Source organism: Podarcis cretensis (assembly GCF_951804945.1).
Source record: "Podarcis cretensis genome assembly, chromosome: 13".
In the NCBI taxonomy this organism is placed as follows: Eukaryota; Metazoa; Chordata; class Lepidosauria; order Squamata; family Lacertidae; genus Podarcis; species Podarcis cretensis.
This window is the reverse complement of record NC_137182.1, coordinates 24,118,598-24,139,767: the sequence shown is the minus strand read 5'-3', so window position 1 is coordinate 24,139,767 and position 21,170 is coordinate 24,118,598. Positions and strand designations below refer to the sequence as shown.

The window sequence follows — 21,170 nt, the reverse complement described above, 5'->3', positions numbered from 1 at the left end:
TTTTACTCAGGCAGTTGGTTTTAATTCATTTTTAAAATATAATTTTTATTGAGTTTCAGAAGAAACACCCCCCCTCCAAAAAACCCCCAGAATAGTTACTTATATTTGAATGCAGGAATATTCTGTCCAAAATAACACCAACCATATATAAATTTATTTATTATTCTGGGATATAACTAGGCAAAAAAACAAACAAAGCAAGAATACAGAACTGGCATGTTGGAATTAATAATAATAATAATAATAATAATAATAATAATAATAATAATATCACTTTGGGAGAACCTGTCTTCTTAATTCATTGGAGCGAAGCTTGCAGCATTGAAGGGGAAGGAGCAGCGGAGGTGGGCGTGTCTTGGAAACTCCGCTCAGCCAATGGAAGCGAAGCCGACACGAGAGCTCGAACGCTGTTCTTTTAATAGGAGGCAGGTCGAGAGAGCAGTTTTCGGAGGCGGCGAGGATGGGCTGGGCAGAGTAGCAAAGAAGAGAATAAAGTAGAAAGGGGGGGGGGGAAATAACCCCCCTCTTGAGATCCTTAGGAAAGAAAAAGTAGAGAAGAAACCCGGAGTTAAGCAGCTGTGATCTTGACCCATCAGCTGCCGCATCCGGATCTTGCGAATATATAAACAACAACCCAAACTTCTGGCGATGTTTTGCGATGCAGGAGAAAGCACGGCTGCTAAAGAAGGATGAGGAGCGAAATTGAGCAGCCTCGTTCTGCCAAGTAAGGAAACGGACCAGATTGCTGTTGATAAAACGGACTAGGCTGGTCTCTGGTAGGGGACACCACTGGGTGTCCCCTTTCCCAGCCACGATGACCCTTTGAGGGTTTCAAGCCAACCCTCGGGACTTTCCCCCCCTTCCCTACTTACCTACCTTCCTCCTCCTCCTCCTCCTCAGCCCTCCTCCTCCTTTTTTCCTCTGCTGCCAACTCCCTCCCGCTCCCCCCCACCCCACCCCGCCAGCCTTTCTTCAATGGGCGCTTTGGATTCCCTCGCCGGAGGAAGCGCCAACCCGACCGCCGCTGCCCTCACCATGCTGAACGGGGCAGAGAGCCAAAGTTTCGCCAAGGAGCCGCCAGACCTCCAGGGAGCGGCGACCAAAGACCCCGCCGAGCTGAAGATCGGCGTCCCCCAGGAGCGCTTCTACTACCCGGAGCCCCACATGCAAGAAGGCGGCTGCAACTTAGGGCTGACCTACGGCGCACAGATGGTGCAGGGAGGAGGAGGCGGCTTTGGGGTGAGCAGCCCGGCCCCATCGGGCAGGTTTCTAGGGCCGGCCGTGAACAACTGCTCCTCTTACAGACCTCCCCCGGTTCCTGCTCCTTCTTCGGCTGCCCCTGCGGGGAATCCCGGCTTCTCGGTGTCCGCGGCCGAGATCTACCCAAGCGCCGGGGACCTGTATCCCAGCGCGCCCGGGGGAGAAGGCTGCTACTCGGCCGCCGTCCAGCACATGTTCCCGCGCGGGCCTCTCTACCAAGTGCCGGGCTACCAAGTCTCCGGGAAGATCCAGGTCGTGCTCAACAACTATCCTCTCTGGGCCAAGTTCCACAAGCACCAGACGGAAATGATCATCACGAAACAGGGCAGGTGAGCAGCAACGCGCGATCGGCCCGGAGGGCGCACGAGGTGGCGCGGGGTGGGCTGGCCGGCGGGAAGTGGGAGGCAGGGATTTCAGTGGAGAGAAAGAGAGAAGGAATGTGCGGATCTGGGGGATCGAAGCGGGATCCCAAAGGAAGGAGAGGTGGGAAGCACCGAGGGATCCCGCTGCGCGCCAAGAACTTCTGGAGCGCGCCGGGAAGATGATCTTGGGGAGGTTGGCAAGGGTGGGCTCGGCAGGGAATATTCTCGGGGCAGGCGCGCAATTGGGGCAAATATGTCCGCTGGGAGACCGACTGTTGGCTTTTGGACTGCGCCGCGGAGGACATAAACAACCCTAAAGTCTTGCCAGGGAGGGAGAAGCGCCTAAGGGCGCGCGGCTGAAGGAGTTACGCTCGAGGAACGATTAGCAGCGCGCATTGATTTGCTTTTATTTCTTACCTTTATACTCCAGCCGCATAAGAAGAGTTCCCTGGGTGGCTCACAAAAGCGCGCGCGCACGCGAAACTACAGTATAAAGCAGCAATGGAATAAATTAATCGAAACCCAAAAGCCGATTAAAACGCAGTTCACCTATTCCTTAAATTTGCCAGGTTCCCCAAGCATCAGAGCTACAATCCCCAGCACCCTTAATGAACTACAGTTCCCAGGATTCTTTGTGTGTGTGGGGGGGGTGTACCTTAAAAGTATAAAGACCCGCTGACGGAATGCCTTATTCCTAATGTGCGAATGGGAAACCCGTGTTTCTTAGTGGTGTGAGGGGAAGCCCCCGGCCCTCGGCCTTCTCTCCCGCTCACGTTCCCATGGCTGAGGGGCAGCATGGAGAATGCGAGTCGTGGGTGTGAAAGCGGTGAAGGGAAAGTGAGCTTCGTCTCTTAATAACTTGGAGCTCGTTGTCCCGCATAGGAGGTAAGAGCAAAAAAACAGAAGGCCAAAAGTGTGGCTGGGCTGCTGGGATTGCATTTGCCTCCAAATTTGTGAAGTAGCAAATGCAGGTCAGTTGTACCTCAGTGCTGTGACTAGTGACAGGGCTGGGCTAAGATACTTTGCAAGATGGCAGCACTCCTGGAAACCTACCTGACTGGTAACTGACTCTTTAACACTAGTGATGATGGGACAGTGTTCTCCTTGTGCCTGAAGAAAGCAGGCTACGTGCTATATTACACATTTCATATCTCCAGGCAACTCACTGTGGCTTTCCTCTGCTCTTCAGTATCTACTAACTGAGGCATCCGCCTCCCTCTGCATAGTGGTAGAGCCAGCTTTGACTTTAAACTACTTAAACTTTGCAATATGTTTGGAGAATATGACTGAGGTTATTTTTAAATGGTGTAAAAGGGACCTGGAAAAGGAAGAGTAGGTTCTAGTTCAATGGAAATTTAGTTCTCTGCTGAATCTAGTTCTCCTTTCATGTTTTAGGCCTTTAAACAACAACATACAAGCAAAAAACTTTGTAGATATTTCCCCATCAGTACCAACAAAACCTCCCCTCTAAAAAATGAATGCAAAAGCTTCATCACTTGGAATATACATTCAGCGTTGAGCTTGTGTCTTTGTTTTAAATTACTTTCTTGTGCTTTCTAGTCCTCCAACATCAGGATGCAATTTTTTTAGATTAACTGGTAGGTTAATTCACCAAGGTTTTTAAGGTAGTTGATTCCGATAGATAAGTTAAGTCTGAGTTATGGACTTCTCTCCCTTTTAACAAAAAGTGGAGGCCAATTTCAAGGGTGTGGTTAAGTCTTAAAGGTACATTTGTTTATGTATTTATTTGTAAGGCTATTTTGGCTCTGTTATGTTACCATGAGGGGGAATTAACATATTAACAATATAGTAACTTGTTTTTTAATTTTGAGCTACCCTGCACTTCCTTCAATATTCTTTTTTTTTTAAAAAAAAAAAATGAGAGCCTGGTAATATGGACAACTAACAATGCAATCCTGTGCCTACTCAGAAGTAAGTCCTCACGAGATTCAGTTAGATGTGCATAGGATTGTACACAACACTTACCTGACAGTAAGTTCCATTTAACTCTGTGAGGCTTATGTCTGAGTATACATGTACAGACTCACTCTGTAAATGAGCTATAAGGCAGGTGATTAATCGATTGAAAATTCTTTAATGGGTTGACTGCTCTATTTTGATAGGGTTCTCGAAATAGGTTTCTAGTTCCGCTTATGAAAACATGCTAGGCCAGAGATGCTAGTGCCTGTCTTTTTAGAGGCAACTTAATTTTCCATGCAACCTGCACTGGACACATCTGTGCACGCTAACAAATTTTACTCCTGAAACTGATACGCTTATGAATGACCAAGCCCCTTTAAAAGTGTTGTCAGGTCAGGATGGCATCCCTTTTCCACTGAGGTCAGGCACAGCATTGTAAATACAGAGGTCTATATATACAGTGGTACCTCGGGTTACAGACACTTCCAGAAATAGTACCTCGGGTTAAGAACTTTGCTTCAGGATGAGAACAGAAATCTCGCGGCAGCGGGAGGCCCCATTAGCTAAAGTGGTACCTCAGGTTAAGAACAGACCTCCAGAACGAATTACGTTCTTAACCCGAGGTACCACTGTACATATTACATACAAAATGTAAAGATAAAAATGTAACGTTAGAATGTTGAATGTCTGTTTTCTACAGCTTAGAAGGAAAGCTTTTGTTCTGAAAGTGAAAACTTGACTACAATTTGACAGAGGCATGACGTGGACCCATCTGGACTATAGTCTGCCAGTTACCCATCCACGGCCTAATCTGAAGAGAAGGAAAAAAGAGACTAGGTTGCTCACTGCTGTGTGCAATTTGTTCAAGTTACTTATTCATTTATTTTTATTTCTCATGATTTATATACCATTTAATGGTAATAAAACCTCAAAATGGTTTAAGAAAAGAACAAAACACTTAAAATTGTAAGTCTAAAGCCATTAAAAACACATATTTAAAATATTTTAAAAAGTAAAATCGGTAATAAACTAAAAAATCAGATTGAAACACATGTCTAGATAGGCTCGCCTGCCTGAACAAAAATGCTTTCAGCGGGCACCGAAAACAGTACATTGAAGGTGCCTTCCTGATGTCGATGCACAGGGAGTTCCAAAGATTAATTTCTTGCAAGTGCAGAACTAGTATTATCTGGCACCTGTAACAGTGCCAGTTCCACAGATTGACGTGATTAAGTAGGCATATATGAGGTAAAGCAACCTTGCAAGTAAACTGATCCCAAGGTGTTCTTTCTGAGCAGTTGGGGACTTTGGGTTTTCAAAATTATACAGTGCAAAAATTGTGCACCAACTAACCAACCTGCCACCTCTAAGTCACTGTTGTGGTGCCCTCTTGGCTCTGCGCCCAGTGCAGGTGAACCGGTGGCTCTCCCTTAAATCTGCCTCTGTTGTGAGGTTTATAACCTGCCCTTCATCCAAAGAGCTCAGTGTATCTTATGTGGCATGCAGATATTTCAAGCAAGCATGAAAAGACAGAGAGGGTTGGTATGTGAGTGGGCAGAGTTGGCCCAGGTCTATAAGTCATCAAATCCTAGTTTGCATCTTTCAGACTTCTGTTTTCCTCACTTGGCATGAAAAATATAACGACTCTTATGGTGTTTGTGGGCACTGATTTATCCATGCAAGAGAGCCCTTTTAAAACCTGGATAAATGTGTGCTACTAGCCAATATGGATCTTAAGAGAGCCCCATCCCCATTTCAGAGCTAGGAAATGCAAAGGGCAAACTGAATGTCATGTGTGAATACGCCATCTGGCTTTGCAAGATGCAGACAGAACAGTGGTAAAAATTTAGCTCTCATGAGCCTCTCTGATGGTACAAAGAAGGAGATACAGATATTGTTAATAAAGGAAATTAGTGTGTTTGTGACAATTTTCTCTGTGCTCACTCAGTTACACACAGAGAGGGCAGGGGAGAAATTAACTTGATTTGTTCTAGAGTTCAAACTTTGCATCTGTTTTCAACAGAGATGGCTGAATCTGTCAGTTTTGATTTCTCTGCATTTCTCATTTCCCCAGTCTTAATTTCAGCTTAGTTTCTGCAACAGTTTTCGACTTATTTTCTTTTTTTAAGTGAGGTGTATTTTCATGCACATTTCTGTGCCTTCTTTCCCCTAAAGTTCACATTTTTTTAAAAAAATATTTTGATCAGAAAAAAGATTTGGAGAAGCAAGCTCTATGAAGGATCGTTGCTTTTCTGTTTGCAAACTGGTTCAGAAAGGGCGCGTTAGGCAGGTTCACGTGGAAATGGGAAACCAAACTAATTTGTCTCCTCGACCTTGGTTTTCAATGTCTTAATCTATGGATGCAAAAAGGCAAGAATAAGGTGCCTTTTTAGAGCTCGCTTAAATCCATGCTGATTAACTACAGAGGTCACACATTTCAAGGTTTGGAGTGAAGGGCTTCTCAGTGTTGATGTGCCCTTTTCCTAGAAATTAAGCAGAAACACACACACACACACACACACACACACACACACACTTTTATAATCTCTCACCTTTCCTCATTTCTCCCCCAGGCTGTTCACTGTCAGGTCTGCGAATCCTCTTTATTAACCACCATTGTGGCTCCACAACTTCCTCCCCCCCCCCACCTCCTTTTATTTTCCACTTTCCTCTTTTCAGTATATCTGTGGATATGCTGGTAAGGTGATTAGGCATTTTCAACCAAGCTGGAAATCCCCAGGCACCAGCTCTGTAGTGGAGGGAGGGGGGCAGTGCCATACAAACATAATCCAGAGTTTCCCCCTGTTGCAACCTGGCCGGGGTGGGGGTGGGGGGGGCGGTTTGCAGGCAGGGTGTGTGTGCAGAGAAGAGCTGTTCTTTCCACCCTTCCACTGAGCTGTCCACAGACACCCACTCACACCCCTGTTTGTGGAAGGGATTGCTTTCGGGGGGGGGGGAATAGGAAAAAAAGAATTGAAAGGCTGCGAAGGTTCATAGATAGGCAAGGTCCCCAGGCAGTAGATGATATGGGTCACAGCCACAGAGGCTGCGGCAGACACCAAAATCCTTTCCTCCTCTTCCAGCCTATTGAAGTCGGGCCTTTTAAAGCCACACTCTGTGCAGTAGGATCACATGGAACCTGAGTTCGGTTGAGCAAAGGGCTAACAAGATTCAAATTTTGAGCTGTGGGGCTGACTCACACTTCATATTTTGTACTGGGACGGTGCAAACGGCATTCACAAACGCACGAAGATCGAAGGGCCGGAAAACGTAAAAGTCGAAACGTGTCCCTTTAAAAATAATCAGAAATGCAGGCACTCTCCTTTTTGATCTGTTGCTTCCAGAGGTTTTTCAATAACATGCCCCCCCTCCAAGTAATTCACAGGTGTGTGTCCTTGGCGAAAGGTGCATGCTCGTCTTCTGTATCCACCCAAGTGCAAAATGTAAAAACTTTTAAAAAATTATTCATTGTGGTTGTTTCGATAAATATATTGTGCTTTACATACATGTATTTTTAATCTTTGTTGGAAGCTGCCCAGAGTGGCTGGGGAAACCCAGCCAGATGGGTGGGGTACAAATAAAAAAATATTATTATTATTACTATTATTATTATTACTATATACAGCAAAAATAGGCAGGTCCCTGGTTCCAGCGAACTTGCAGTCATAGGCCTATTGTCACTGAGGTGGTAAATTGGGACAGTATAGAACAAGGTTTCCCAAACTTGGGTCTCCAGCTGTTTTTTGGACTACAACTCCCATCATCCCTAGCTAGCAGGACCAGTGGTCAGGGATGATGGGAACTGTAGTCCAAAAACAACTGGAGAACCAAGTTTGGGAAACCCTGGTATAGAATCATAGAATGATAGAATTGTAAGTGACGCATTTTCATGCTCCGGGTGGAGAGCTCACACGACAAACGCACATATAATGCCAAAATTACCTGCATATAGAAATCTAGCATATTTGGGAGAAGGTATGACTAGAACTCTTCTCCCTGATAGGCTACATTTGTATGTAAAGTGAACATTTTGAGGTCAGACCTCACATTTGAAGTCTGAAGTGGTCTAGTCCAGACGCAGGTTTACTTTTTCATTGAGGGCAAAGAGAGACGTGATGTGGGACATCTGTGACTGAGGCCAAATTCACACCATACGATTTAAACACTGTGGTACCACTTTAAAGAGGCATGGCTCCCCCCCCCCCCCAATAATTATGGAAGCTATAGTTTGTTAATGGTGCTGAGAGTTGTTAGGAGACACCCCCTCCCCCAATTCCTCTAACAGAGCTCCAGTTCCTAGAATTCCCTGGGAAGACCTATTGATAAAACCACTATTGATAGTTAAACCACGTTGACACTTGAGATGCATATTTTAATCCCACCTAATTTCTATGACGGTAATTTGTTTTAAACTATTTTTCATACTGTGTTTTAATTGTTGTAGTCCACCCTGGGACGTTAGAATGAAGGGCAGATTATTATTATTATTATTATTATTATTATTATTATTATTGTTATTATTAATAACAATAATAACTTCCACTCCTGAATAGTTTTGTGAGTATTACCCCCAAGAGTTGATCCAACCCCATTTTTGTCTGCTCTTTTATTGCATAGTATTTTAGGTTTATAAAATGTATTTTAAAATAGTTATGATTCTAGTTGGCCCTGATATCCCATTGTAATGAAGTAGGGGGTTATAAATATTTTTTTAATCAAATGTACAAACCTTCTTGGAGTCTAATCTCTCCACGATGGACAGAAAGTTTTGGCAGGTACGGCCCGTAAGACATTTTGCTGCCGTAGAAGGGGCTGCCACCGAAAGCCTCCCTGCCCAGTCAAGGTGCAGAGCAGTATCCCCAAGGCCAGTCGATATATTTTGGCACCTGAGGCAGGAAATCACAGAATTACCTCCCCGCCTCCCCGCCAGTAAAAATAGAATAATAAAAAATTGAGTAACTAACAGTTTGCTGGCCTTTCATGACACAGAACATCTGTTGCTTCGGGTGCCTGTCTCATTCTGTCTAATGGTAGGCGCTGGGCTTGAGAAGTGTGAAGATGAAGAAAGAAAGAAAGAAAGAAAGAAAGAAAGAAAGAAAGAAAGAAAGTTAAGCACTCCCTCTTTCACCTAATAATTTGGTGAAAATAATTTGGGCTATGTGCGACATTTAAATCACCATCGTATTATTGTCTGTTTGCTTGTTTACGTTTCTTAGCTGCCTTTCTCAAAACTATAGGCATGAGGCCAGTTACAAATCATCATTTTAACAAGTTTTTTGATATAGAGGGCAGCTGATCTTCTGTATTTGTTGAAGGCAGACCCTCCCAGTGTCCCTATTTTCTAGGGACAGTCCCGGATTTACAGAAGCTGTCCCGGTTTCTGGTTTGATCCCCAAATATCCTGCTTTTCCTTAGCACGTCCCTATTTTCATCAGAGAACTATTGGATGGTATAGTAGGATGTTTTCTGTGGGGAAATGCAGGAGATCATGGAGTTATGCTACCCCTAAGCCTAAGGGGATAAATAAGTATACAACCTTTAGAAGACATATGGAGGAAACCCTGTATAGGGAAGTTTTAAAATGTTTTATTATATTTTTATATATGTTGGAAGCCGTGCAGAGTGGCTGGGGCAACCCGGTCAGATGGGCGGGGGATAAATAATAAATTTTATTATTATTGAAGAGGATGTCCCTTTTTTCATCAGAGAAATGTTGGAAGGTATATATTCACCTCTACTCAGATGTAAGTCTCTTTTAGTTCACCGGGCCTTACGCCCATGAAAGCATGTATAGAATTGCAGTCTTAACCTTGGTTGCCCATTAGCTCTGCCAGCTTCTCTGTTTCTACAGAAAATTCAAAATGCAGCCTTTCAAATTGATTAAGCAGTTTTTAAAAATACTTAATTTTTCGAAGAGTGCGCATGTGTAGTACAGTAATAACGGTTCTGAAACTTTATGGTTTCTTGATTTATGGTTTCCTCAAGCTAATATTATGGGGAAGGAAAGGAAATTTGAAGAAATGAAACGGGCTGGTAAATGACACCAATTCCATTGTTAAACATTGCTGAGTTATTTCCATTAATGAGTGCCTTCCATGACATCACGCCACATCCCTTCTCAAATGACTTGAGTGTCTCCCTCTCTCATATCAGAACTGGCACACCGTTAGAACAATTGCCACATAATCCTTGTTCCGCATTTGTAGGAAATGAATCTTTTACTGTGGCAGCACCTGCACTTTGGAACTCCCTGCTGATTGAGATCAGGCAGACACCTTCACTGTACAGTGGTACCTCGGGTTGCATACGCTTCAGGTTACACACTCCGCTAACCCAGAAATAATGCTTCAGATTAAGAACTTTGCTTCAGGATGAGAACAGAAATTGTGTTCCGGCAGTGCGGCGGCAGCAGGAGGCCCCATTAGCTAAAGTGGTGCTTCAGGTTAAGAACAGTTTCAGGTTAAGAACAGACCTCCGGAACGAATTAAGTACTTAACCCGAGGTACCACTGTACTCTTTTCGGCCCCTGCTAGAACCATTTTTGTATAGACAATCCTATCCAGATCTGTAGTATGTTGGCCTGTGGTTTTTTAAAAAATAATAAATTATCATTATTTATACCCCGCCCATCTGGCTGGGTTTCCCTAGCAACTCTGGGCGGTTCCAACAGAATATTAAAAACGTGATAAAACATCTTTTGCTGGGCACATACAAAGAACTGAACTTGCATGACTTCCTGCTCCAGAATCTTGGGTCTCTTTGAAACAAAGCCATTTGCTTAATCACAAACTCATGACACCCACAAACTCATAACATTTCACTTCCTTGCAGCCTAAGGAAAGCTGTTTATTGGCAGAACACACTGGGCAGAAATGGGGATGAGGAGGTCTAAGGGTGAAGTCTTGCCATCATAATACTGGACAGATTACTACAGGGTGTTGAGAGGGGTTATTTTTAACTATTAAGTGAGAAACAGCAGCCATAGTCTAGGCCAGAAGTGTTTTCCTTTGGTAACCCCACCATATTGAAAAGTGTGTGTGTTTGTGTGGCGATTCCTGTCCTTTCCAGAAAATCACTGAGCTGCATGAAAAGGGGTCTTGAACTTTTAAAAAATAAATTAAATAAAACCGCTTAACCCACTAAAATATATATTTTTAAAAATGAATATTAAGGGGAGCCATGCCCATTGTTAAGCAGGGTAGCTAAAGTCATGGTGTCATGTCCTCCATTGTGACCCGCCCCCCTGCTGAGTGACTTGGCTGAGGACTTTGGGAAGAGCAACTATTTGAGGATAGTTAGTTTGAGGAGCTAGAGTTAGTTTGTGAGAAAGCCAAGATGTTTTCTGGCGCAATGAAGAGACTTTCTTCATCTAAAGTGTAAGTCGGATTTTTAATTCTTTCTTCATTCTGCTTCTTTTGCTATCCCTCAAAATTTAGAAACATAGGGAACCATATTATGGTTAGATTAATTTTTAAAGATTGTCCTCGGGGCCACCTTAGAGGCTTCGAGAGAAATAAATGGCTTGCCTTCTCCCTTGTGGGCATCATCACAAGAAGGGAATCTCCCAGTTTGAGAGGGTCTTTTGACAAGATACCCTCAGTGTTGGCCTGTGTTTTTACCCGCTTTCTAGCCTGCCATTGATTTGAAGTATTTTTGAATGTTTAAAATAATTGCTTTTGCTTATAATTTCATTGCTTTGTTCTTTTTGTCACTGGCTTTGGGGATTCACCCCCCCCCTTACAGTTGCACAGTATATAAATTTTACGAAATCAATATATCTTTCCCCATTGCCAGCATGGCAGAAAGCAAAACGTGATTAGGTGGGAGCAAATCACCAAGCCAATGCCTTTTTTGCTGCTAGCAGTGATGACCAACTCTGCCCTCCGCCTGTTTTGGGACTACAGTTCCCATCATCCCTGACTACTGGTCCTGTTAGCTAGGGATGATGGGAGTTGTAGTCCAAAAAAACAGATGGCAGGGCAAGTTTGGCCATCACTGTGCTAAGGTGAACAAGACGCTGCAATTCTTGATTCCCCATACAGATATTGACTGGGCAAGCAGCTGGCTTTTACTTCCAACACTGTTTATCCGACAGCACCATCCCTTGTATCTGAGCCTAGGACTTGCCGATCAGAAGGTCAGCGGTTTGAATCCCCGCGACGGGGTGAGCTCCCGTTGCTCGGTCCCTGCTCCTGCCAACCTAGCAGTTCGAAAGCACGTCAAAGTGCAAGTAGATAAATAGGTACCGCTCCAGCGGGAAGGTAAACGGTTTTTCCGTGCGCTGCTCTGGTTTCGCCAGAAGCGGCTTAGTCATGCTGGCCACATGACCCAGAAGCTGTATGCCGGCTCCCTTGACCAATAAAGCGAGATGAGCGCTGCAACCCCAGAGCCGGCCACGACTGGACCTAATGGTCAGGGGTCCCTTTACCTTTACCTTACCATTGTATTGGGAACAGGATGCAGGGCTAAAATGAGTTTCTTGTGTGATCCAGCAAGGCAGTTCTGATCTGGTTCTTGGTTCTGTTTCTTTGGCTTTCTTTCTTACACATGCACACACCCTCTCTTTTAACCAGGAACACTTTGAATAACAGAACCACGGAGGACGAAGGGACCTCAAAGGTACAGTTGTACCTCGGAAGTCAAACGCCTTGCAAGTCGAACGTTTTGGCTCCCGAACGCCGCAGACCCGGAAGCGAGTGTTCCGGTTTGCGAAAGTTCTTTGGAACCCGAATGTCCGATGCGGGTTCTTCAGGTTCCGATTGGCTGCAGGAGCTTCCTGCTGCCAATCGGAAGCGACACCTTGGGTTTCCAAACGTTTTGGAAGTCGACCGGACTTGCGGAACGGATTCTGTTTGACTTCTGAGCAACGACTATAATCTAGTCTGACGTAAATGACTTCTTGTACTCTTCATGGAATCCTATTCTCAAGTGCAAAAAAATAACAATATTTATGAATGGCAGACAGCTTTTGGGCAGCTTTTGCCTGTGAAATGCCACCTTTCCCCTTTATCTCTTGCACACTCACACTCTTACACACACACACACACACACACACACACACACACACACTTTGTTTCTTTCTCACACTGTTTACAAGGCAGCCTCTTGATCTTTCCCCCTTGCTTGCTTCTTTCTCTTTCTCTCTCATCCTTCCTTGTTCTCCTTTCTCTCAAGCCCCAGACAGAGAGTGTCACTTTGATGCTGTAACCAAGCCGCTCCTAATGTGTTGAAAGTCTAAATGCATTAAAGCCGCTTCATTTCCTGAACACCCTTCAAGGGTTTGCAATCTGGAGAAAAAGAAACCCCGTCCGCCTTGTGCTCCCTGCGCTTCAGCAACACGCCACCACCATAAGGGAAAGGAAGGGGGAAGGAAAGAGATACCAACACAAGAGAATAATTCAATTCTGAAACTGCACTGACATAAAATGGTCCGCAACCAGTTCCGAAGCAAAACTTCCACGTGCGCCGCTCCAAACTTCCCCTCTGTTTCTTGGGATCCCAGTGGGAGATCAGGGTTCGAATCCGCACTCAGACATCAAGTTCGCTAGGTGGCCTTGGGCCTAGTCAGTCTCTCAGCCTGTCCCACCTTGCAGGGTTTCTGTGAGGATAAAATGGGGGAGGAGAACCGTGCATGCCGTCCTGAGTTCCTTGAAGGAAAGGTGGGATAGAAACATTAAAATAAGGCATTAAAATAAAGCAATGGATTGGCTGTTGAGGAGGGAACCTTCAGTTCCAAGAAGGAAGAACTGTGTTGTATCTGGGAAGAGCCACGCATTATTCATAAGCCACTACTTTCCTGGCATAGCTCAGTCAGTAGAGCATGAGACTCTTAATCTCAGGGTCTCTGGGTCATAGGTGCAAGCCCCATGTTGCGCAGAAGATTCTTGCATTGCAGGGGGTTAATTATAATCATCATCATCATCATAGTAATAAATTTATTATTTATACCCTGCCCATCTGGCTGGGTTTCCCCAGCGACTATGGGCGGCTCCCAATACAATATTAAAAGCATGTTAAAACATCAAACATTAGAAACTTCCCTAAACAGGGCTGCCTTCAGTTGTTTTCTAAAAGTTAGGTAGTTGTTTATTTCCTTGACGTATGATGGGAGGGCATTCCACAGGGCAGGCACCACTACCGAGAAGGCCTGGGTTGAACTACATGACCCTCGTGATCCCCTCCAACTCTGATTCTAAATTCTGATTCTAAATGTGGTTTCCTCCCTCACAGAGCCACAATTCCCATCACCCTTAACATACTACACTTCCCAGGATTCTTTGAGGGAAGTCCTGTTTTAATTGCACACTGAATGTGCTTTAAATGTCTGTCCCTCTTAGTTTTTAGTGTCTGATAAGGTGCACGCGGGCGGTGCTGTGGTCTAAATCACAGAGCCTAGGGCCTGCCGACCAGAAGGTCGGTGGTTCGAATCCCCACAACTGGGTGAGCTCCTGTTGTTCGGTCCCAGCACCTGCCCACCTAGCAGTTCGAAAGCATGTCAAAGTTCCAAAAGTAGATAAATAGGTACCACTCTGGCAGGAAGGTAAACGGCGTTTCCATGCGCTGCTCTGGTTCACCAGAAGCAGCTTAGTCATGCTGGCCACATGACCCAGAAGCTGTCTGCTGACAAATGCCGGCTTCCTCGGCCTATAGAGCAAGATGAGCACACAACCCCAGAGTCGTCCATGATTGGACCTAACGGTCAGGGGTACCTTTATCTATGGTTCACTTTTTTAAAAAACTGCTTTTGGTGTCACTCACCAGGTAGGCAAAATATACCTTCCACTGGAATTTCTGTAATCGGCACCTGTATATTTATTGATCAAATTTATTTCAGATTTTTAAGCTTCACCATGTCCAGTGGCTCACATAGGCTTTTGCTAAGGGAGGCAGAAATAGACAAAATGATCAAATTGTAAAATGGGATTTCACTGTTCCTAAAGGTGTGTGAAAGGACTTCCTTGAGCAGCTATGAGCAATTGCTGGGGAGAGCAGTTGAGGAGAAGCGTGACTGCTTCCATACCATATACATTTTTGTATTGGTTTTAGTCTTTGCCATTATTATATCATATAACTCTCTGGGTATTTTAGTTCGAAGGTTGTCAAACTGTGTTCTAGACAGTGATGCCATGGGGGGGGGGTCAGCATTGCGGGGCTGTCTGTGAGACCCATGCCACAGTGTGTGTGTGTGTGTGTGTGTGTGTGTGTGTGTGTGTGTGTGTCCCACCCTGGTGTGCTGCCACCTGGCTGCCATTGTCTGCTCACCTCTCTGAACAGGCAAGCGGCGACAACAGAGAGATGGGACAGCAGCCTAGGCATGCCCAGGCCTCCCCACACCGTGTGTGTGTGTGTGTGTGTGTGTGTGTGTGTGTGAGAGAGAGAGAGAGAGAGAGAGAGAGAGAGAGAGAGAGAGACTGCGACTTTGGGCCAAGATGGAAAGGTGAGAAACTGTGGTGAGAAACTGGCACAATGCAATGACAGCATCTCTTGCTCAAGGAGCCGGCAATGGTTTTGCTGAACGCCTGTGCTCCTCCAAATCCTGTTAGGGATTCCTCAAAGGGCTGCGCTTCCCTGAAATATAGCTTGTCTAACCACTACTTCTCTTCTTCAGCGTTGTGTAGGCACAGGGGAATATGGTGGGTGCGTCTTTCTCTGGCCTCAGTTCACACAGGGCAGCAACGGTGGCCAAGGGGCCTGGTGCATGGGAAACAAGAGTGTGTCTTAGAAAATATGCCCCATAATGTTCTTCACAAGAGGTCCAGGGCAGACGTTTGTTTGTTTAGTTCATAAAATTTATGCACCACTTGGTTGAAAGAACAAACAAACATCAAAGCGGTTTACAGAAGATAAAACAGGGAAATTGGGAGGGGGGGGGCTCACAACCACGCTTAAAAACACACAAAAGTTGAAATACTAACACAGATTTTAAAATTTCTTAAGCGTTTGGCTGGACTTGTCTAAACAAGATTATGAGCCAAAAAGAGCACAGTTGAAGGCACCTGCTTTATCTCAATAAGCAGGATAAAACTACTACTACTACTACTACTACTGTTATTGTTGTTGTTGTTGTTGTTGTAATTCCCCACCTATCTGTCTGGGTTTCTCCAGCCACTCTGGGCAGCTCCCAACAAAATATTAAAAACATGCTAAAACACCAAACATTAAAAACGGGGCTACCCTAAATTTCCCTAAACAGGGAATCCCACAGTGTAGGCACTGCCACACCAAACGACTGAATTTTTACAAAGGCGGAACAGGTATCATGCAGCATCTGTAGCAGCACCAGTTCTGCCACGTGGGCACGTGTGGGGTGAGAACTTCCTTGGCAGGATGAGTTGTGGGAAGTTTGAAAACTGATGTCAGAGCCCTGCTGCAGCCTGGTTATCTCGTCCTCACACCCTGACAAGGCCATCTCTCACCAGCTGCCTTCTGGGTAGGATTTCAGGAGAGATGGGGGAGGGGCGAGAGAGAGAGAGACTATGGGTTATCTCCCATCAGCTGCCCTGTGGGAAGGATGCCAATGATCTGTTATATTTTGATATTGTGATTTAATTAATGCGTTTTGATGTTACTTGGAAACTGCCTAGGAAGCATTGATATTCTGAATGAAGAAAGAAAGAAAGAAAGAAAGAGAGAGAGAGAGAGAGAGAAAGAAAGAAAGAAAGAAAGAAAGAAAGAAAGAAAGAAAGAAAGACAATAGCTTGCTGTCAGTAACAACAACAATTTAATTTAATTTCATTTATTACTTGTCCTTCGCCCTAAGGTTTATGGTAAGGTAAAGGTAAAGGGACCCCTGACCATTAGGTCCAGTCGTGACCGACTCTGGGGTTGCGGCGCTCATCTCGCTTTATTGGCCAAGGGAGCCGGCGTACAGCTTCCAGGTCATGTGGCCAGCATGACTAAGCCGCTTCTGGCGAACCAGAGCAGTGCACGGAAACGCCGTTTACCTTCCCGCCAGAGTGGTACCTATTTATCTACTTGCACTTTGACGTGCTTTCGAACTGCTAGGTTGGCAGGAGCAGGGACCGAGCAACAGGAACTCACCCCGTCGCGGGGATTCGAACTGCCGACCTTCTGATCGGCAAGCCCTAGGCTCTGGTTTCACCCACAGTGCCACCCGCATCCCCAAGGTTTCAGGGTAGGTTGCAACAATTTAAAACACTACTTTTAAACAACTTACAAAAGTAGTGTGGGTCCTAAAAATATACATCTCAGATGTCAAAGGCCAGGGCAAAAAAAGGGGGGGGGAAGGATTCAGTCCCATCTAGAAAAGGCGGGATATAAACAAACAAACAAACAAACGTGTATTTATCAATAGACAGTCTACACCTGTGTGTTTTTATAGTTGCATTGGACATTAGGTTCTGGTCAAAGCAGCTATGGAGGCTCATAACTTTATTCTTCTTTTCCATCCCCAACAACAGGAAATTTATTCATGAGTCACTAGTCTATGAAAAATACTAGATGTGACATTTGGTCATTGAAACGTATAAGCTCAAATGACATCCAGTAAAACAAACATAAAACAGCAGCAACAGCCTTAAAATCCAATGAACCCAAACAGTTACTGATATGAAATAAAACAAAACACAATCTCACTCTCAAAAACTAGTACAGGAACAGAAATTGCATGGTGTCCACACAGGACCAGGATTATTCAGGCAGCATTTCCTGCCTTTGTATCTTGGCTTCCTCATAAATACAAGACATCAGGTGCAGTTTTAATTGAAAATTCCTTCCTTCCTTTCTCCATTAAGGCTGTCTCCTGTTCTACCAGCTCCTCTTCAGGACAAACTTCCAGACAACAGAGGTGATTAACTTGCAGGACGCAGCACATTGTTCCCTTTTATAACAACAGGATTGGGATCTAGGTCTTATTGGCATTAAAAGACTTATAATCTTTTTGTTGATTTATCCTGAAGTTTCCCCCTAGTATTTGGGTTGCCAGAGACAAAATCAATTGGTCATCTATCTTCTTGTATTTACTGAGAGCTTCTTGTCACTTTCTTGAACCTCATCTGTGAGATCAAAGCTGGAGTGGTTTCTTCTTGACCTTACCTCTGAATCATTAGGAATATCTTCTTCTTTGGCTATCACTGGTAGCCGAGTAAGATTGTCTTCCATAAACACAGTTTTAACAATGAGTCCGTAAGTGACTGTGGAGGCCACACGTCCTTCCACAGTGGGAACATTGGTTTCCGGGCGGGAGTTGGTCATGGTGTGGATTTGCCAAGCGTGCCTTCCTCTTAGCACGTTTCTCCCTTTCGTCCTGAGTTTGAGTGTCTTCAAAGCCCATGACACCTTTGGTAAAGGCTGTTCTCCAACTGGAGCGCTTGCAGTCAATTGTTTCCCAATTGTTGGTGTTTATACTACATTTTAAAAAAAATTGCCTTGAGACAGTCTTTAAACCTCTTTTGTTGACCACCAGCATTATGCGTTCTATTTTTAAATTCGGAATAGAGTTGTTGCTTTGGAAGATGGTAATCAGACATCCACACAACATGACCAGTCCAACAAAGTTGATGAGTCCTGTGAGTCGCCATTGGATAAGCTTGGTGTTTGCTTTCCACCCTTTTAGCAATTCAAAAGGCGATTTTCATGTAACAGGGTGGGGAGTAGTTACGTAATGATATCACATCTGCTAGCATACATCTATGCAGGAATTGAGGAATACTCGAAGTGTACTCGCAAAACACACACCTGATTTTGGGGAATTAGTTGAAAAGTTGAACTCAACTGGGGATGCCTGGTGCATTCAGTAATAAGGAAAATGTCTCAAAACAGCTTCACCTTGAATCTGAAAAGGCTTTTCCACAAAGGATCCGAGCTTGCAATTAAGATTGTAACACATTGCACAACAAAATACATAGGGGGAGAGGTCCTCAGACATCCTGAATGGAATTAATTTGATATGATGCCACAGGTTGAAAGCCCAGCCTAAAGAAACTTCTCTGTTGATAAAAGTATTTTAACAAGGTATTGTTGTTTTTGCTGAAAGGGGAATTCAGCATACTCTGGCTTCTCAGGAAATGCAAAAAGGCTACTTAATTTAATTAAGGTGGGATGAGCTTGCCAGCTGAACCAGGGACTCACAATAGGAGATCAGAAACCATGCTGAAGGTGTTGCTTGCATCAGATGTGGTACTTGTTTCTGGAATTAATTAGGCTGGAGTGTTACCTCCTCCTTGTACCTGGGATGTTCCTCAAGCTTACACCAGTGCTGACTCACACAATAGGGACTTCCTCAGGTGACCACAATGCTTCTCTCACTGCCAAAATTAAAGACAAAGCATGCACACATTCCCTTGGCTTGTCTTAGCTAAACTAAACTTTTTGGTAACTACTAAGCAAACAGAGTTTTGAGAATTGCCTCTTTTGAGGGTTGTTGTGAAATGGTCAGTTACAAATTCTCATTTAGTAATCTGTTCATTCTTTCCACTAAGCAATTCTCTCTTGGATGGAACAACCTTGTAATTTTTAAAAATTGCTGTAGAAGTATTGTTCTAGTTTAAATGAGGTAAGTTGTCGCCCATTGTCAGTCACTAATTCCTTGGGAAGGCCTTCTCTGGTAAAGACTGCAGACAAATCAAATTACGTTACTTATACAGTAGTGGTTTGTCAGAAAATGAAACATCTGCACATTTAGAATAATACTGCCCCACCATGATGATAAACCTCTTATTTTGCAGGCTAGTCAACATCTAAAGGTTTCCTTAGGTCTAGAGTTACCGTATTTTTCGCTCTATAACACGCACCCAACCATAACACACACGTAGTTTTTAGAGGAGGAAAATCCGTAGGCATGCCACTCATAGACATTCCCTCCATAACACGCACAGACATTTCCCCTTACTTTTTAGGAGGAAAAAAGTGAGTGTTATGGTGCAAAAAATACGGTAATTTTCCCCATGGGCTGTTAGAATATTCGGTTGGGCTTGTGGCGAATGTTTTCTGGGATTTTTCACAAGTACAATATAAGCTATACAGTTCCTGATTACTTCCTCAATTTGTTTGGTCATTCCTGGCCGCCAAAAGCTTTGTGTGATTCATCTATTAGGGAATCTGATACTTAGGTACCTTCATTAGGCTACATTAATCAACCTTGCTTGCAGAGATGTTGGCAGTACCAAACAATCAGTCCTTTAAAACCAACTTGTTGAGAAGGGACAATTCACATGCTTATGGTGTCTACTGTTGCAAATATTCTGACATCTGATTCTTACATGTACACGGACATCCTTTGGTTATATAAGGTGTGAGTTAAGTAAACACTCAGGGCTGCTTTCTGTTCCAGTGCTGTAAGCATTTCTTAGGTGGAGGAAGCTATTTGTGCATTTACTGACCCTTCATCCTCATCTTCGACTTGGGCTCCTCTGTAGGACAAACTTCTAGACACCTGAACTGATTAACTGGCAGGGTATTGCACCCATCATTCTCCCCTGGTAGCACCTCCCTCTCATGTCCTTTTATCATTGGGGCTGAGCAGCTGGATCATGCTCAGCCCATCACAAAACTTGGTGTATCTTCCCAGGAAATGGGACTCCAGGGGGAACCCCCAACTGAAGCAATCAGAGGTACAAGGCCTCTGAATACAGTCTCTGAATGACATTTCAAAAGTCATGTAAGCTGGTGGCCATCACATCTCATGGCAATGAAATGCAATGAGCTTAATCCGCTCGGAGTCTAAGGGTAAGACTTTTTCTTTCTAATTCCATTGCCTGGTTGCAGAAAAGTCTGGGCAGAACCGCTGCAGTGATACTGAAGCAAAACTTAACAGTTCCCAGAGTTCTCTGAGGGGATGACAGGCGAGGCGAACCAGTTGGTACTGTCATCAATACAGGCAAAGTATCTTGTGCACACAGCACAACACTAATGCAATTTCAAAGACATCCAAATGGATGTTCTAAGTTCATGCAAATGGTATGTGTATAATCCTGACTATGGTGGAGGCTTGGCTCATGAGACTAGAGAAAGGCTTTCTTTATTGAATAGAGGCTCAGTTGCCCACTCCTTGTATATATATTTTTTGCATTGCAAAACCCTTTCTTTTTAGGCAGGTGTTTAGTATTAATTCGTTCATTGCCTTTCCGCCCCCACCTTTTTCTCCATGGTTCTTCCCATCCATGTTTTTCTTGTGTATTTACCATATACCATAGTTTTCTGTTTATAAGACGACCCCATGTATATGACTATTTTTTTGAACTCTAAATTAAGAAATCAGTATTTTAAACACCCGAGATCACCCAAATTCGTCACCGCTGAGGGAGGCAGGCAGGCAAGGCAGGGTGGGCGGGCGGGTGGGCGGGCAGGTGAGCAAGAGGGAGAGTAAGAAGGGACTGGAGTCAAGCAAGGCATGAAGATGTTGGAAGCGGAACGAGCAGCTGAAGCTCTGGACTGTATTTTCCCATGTATAAGACGACCCCCTCTTTTGCACTAAAAAAAAATAAGCAAAAAACATCGTCTTAACACAGAGAAAAATACGGTAAACCCCACAACAACCATTCAAGGTAAATTTAAGCTGAGAGGCTGTGACTGGCCACTCAATGGCTGAGTGGGGATTTGAATCCTGATCTCCCTGGTTTTATGTCATACATTCTTAACCACCACATGACGCTGTTTGGTTTAACGACT

At 44.3% G+C, this 21,170-nt stretch overlaps 1 protein-coding gene across 1 annotated transcript in view; it reads left to right on the top strand.

Moving 5' to 3' along the window:
* The first annotated feature begins 310 nt into the window (after positions 1 to 310).
* TBX21 (T-box transcription factor 21) overlaps positions 311 to 21,170 on the top strand; it is a 55,460-nt gene continuing 34,600 nt past the window's right edge. Inside the window, exon 1 of the mRNA XM_079949620.1 lies at positions 311 to 1,589. Within this exon, the coding sequence (XP_079805746.1) occupies positions 976 to 1,589 (614 nt within the window). The 5' untranslated portion in view covers positions 311 to 975. The remainder of the gene's footprint in view (positions 1,590 to 21,170) is intronic.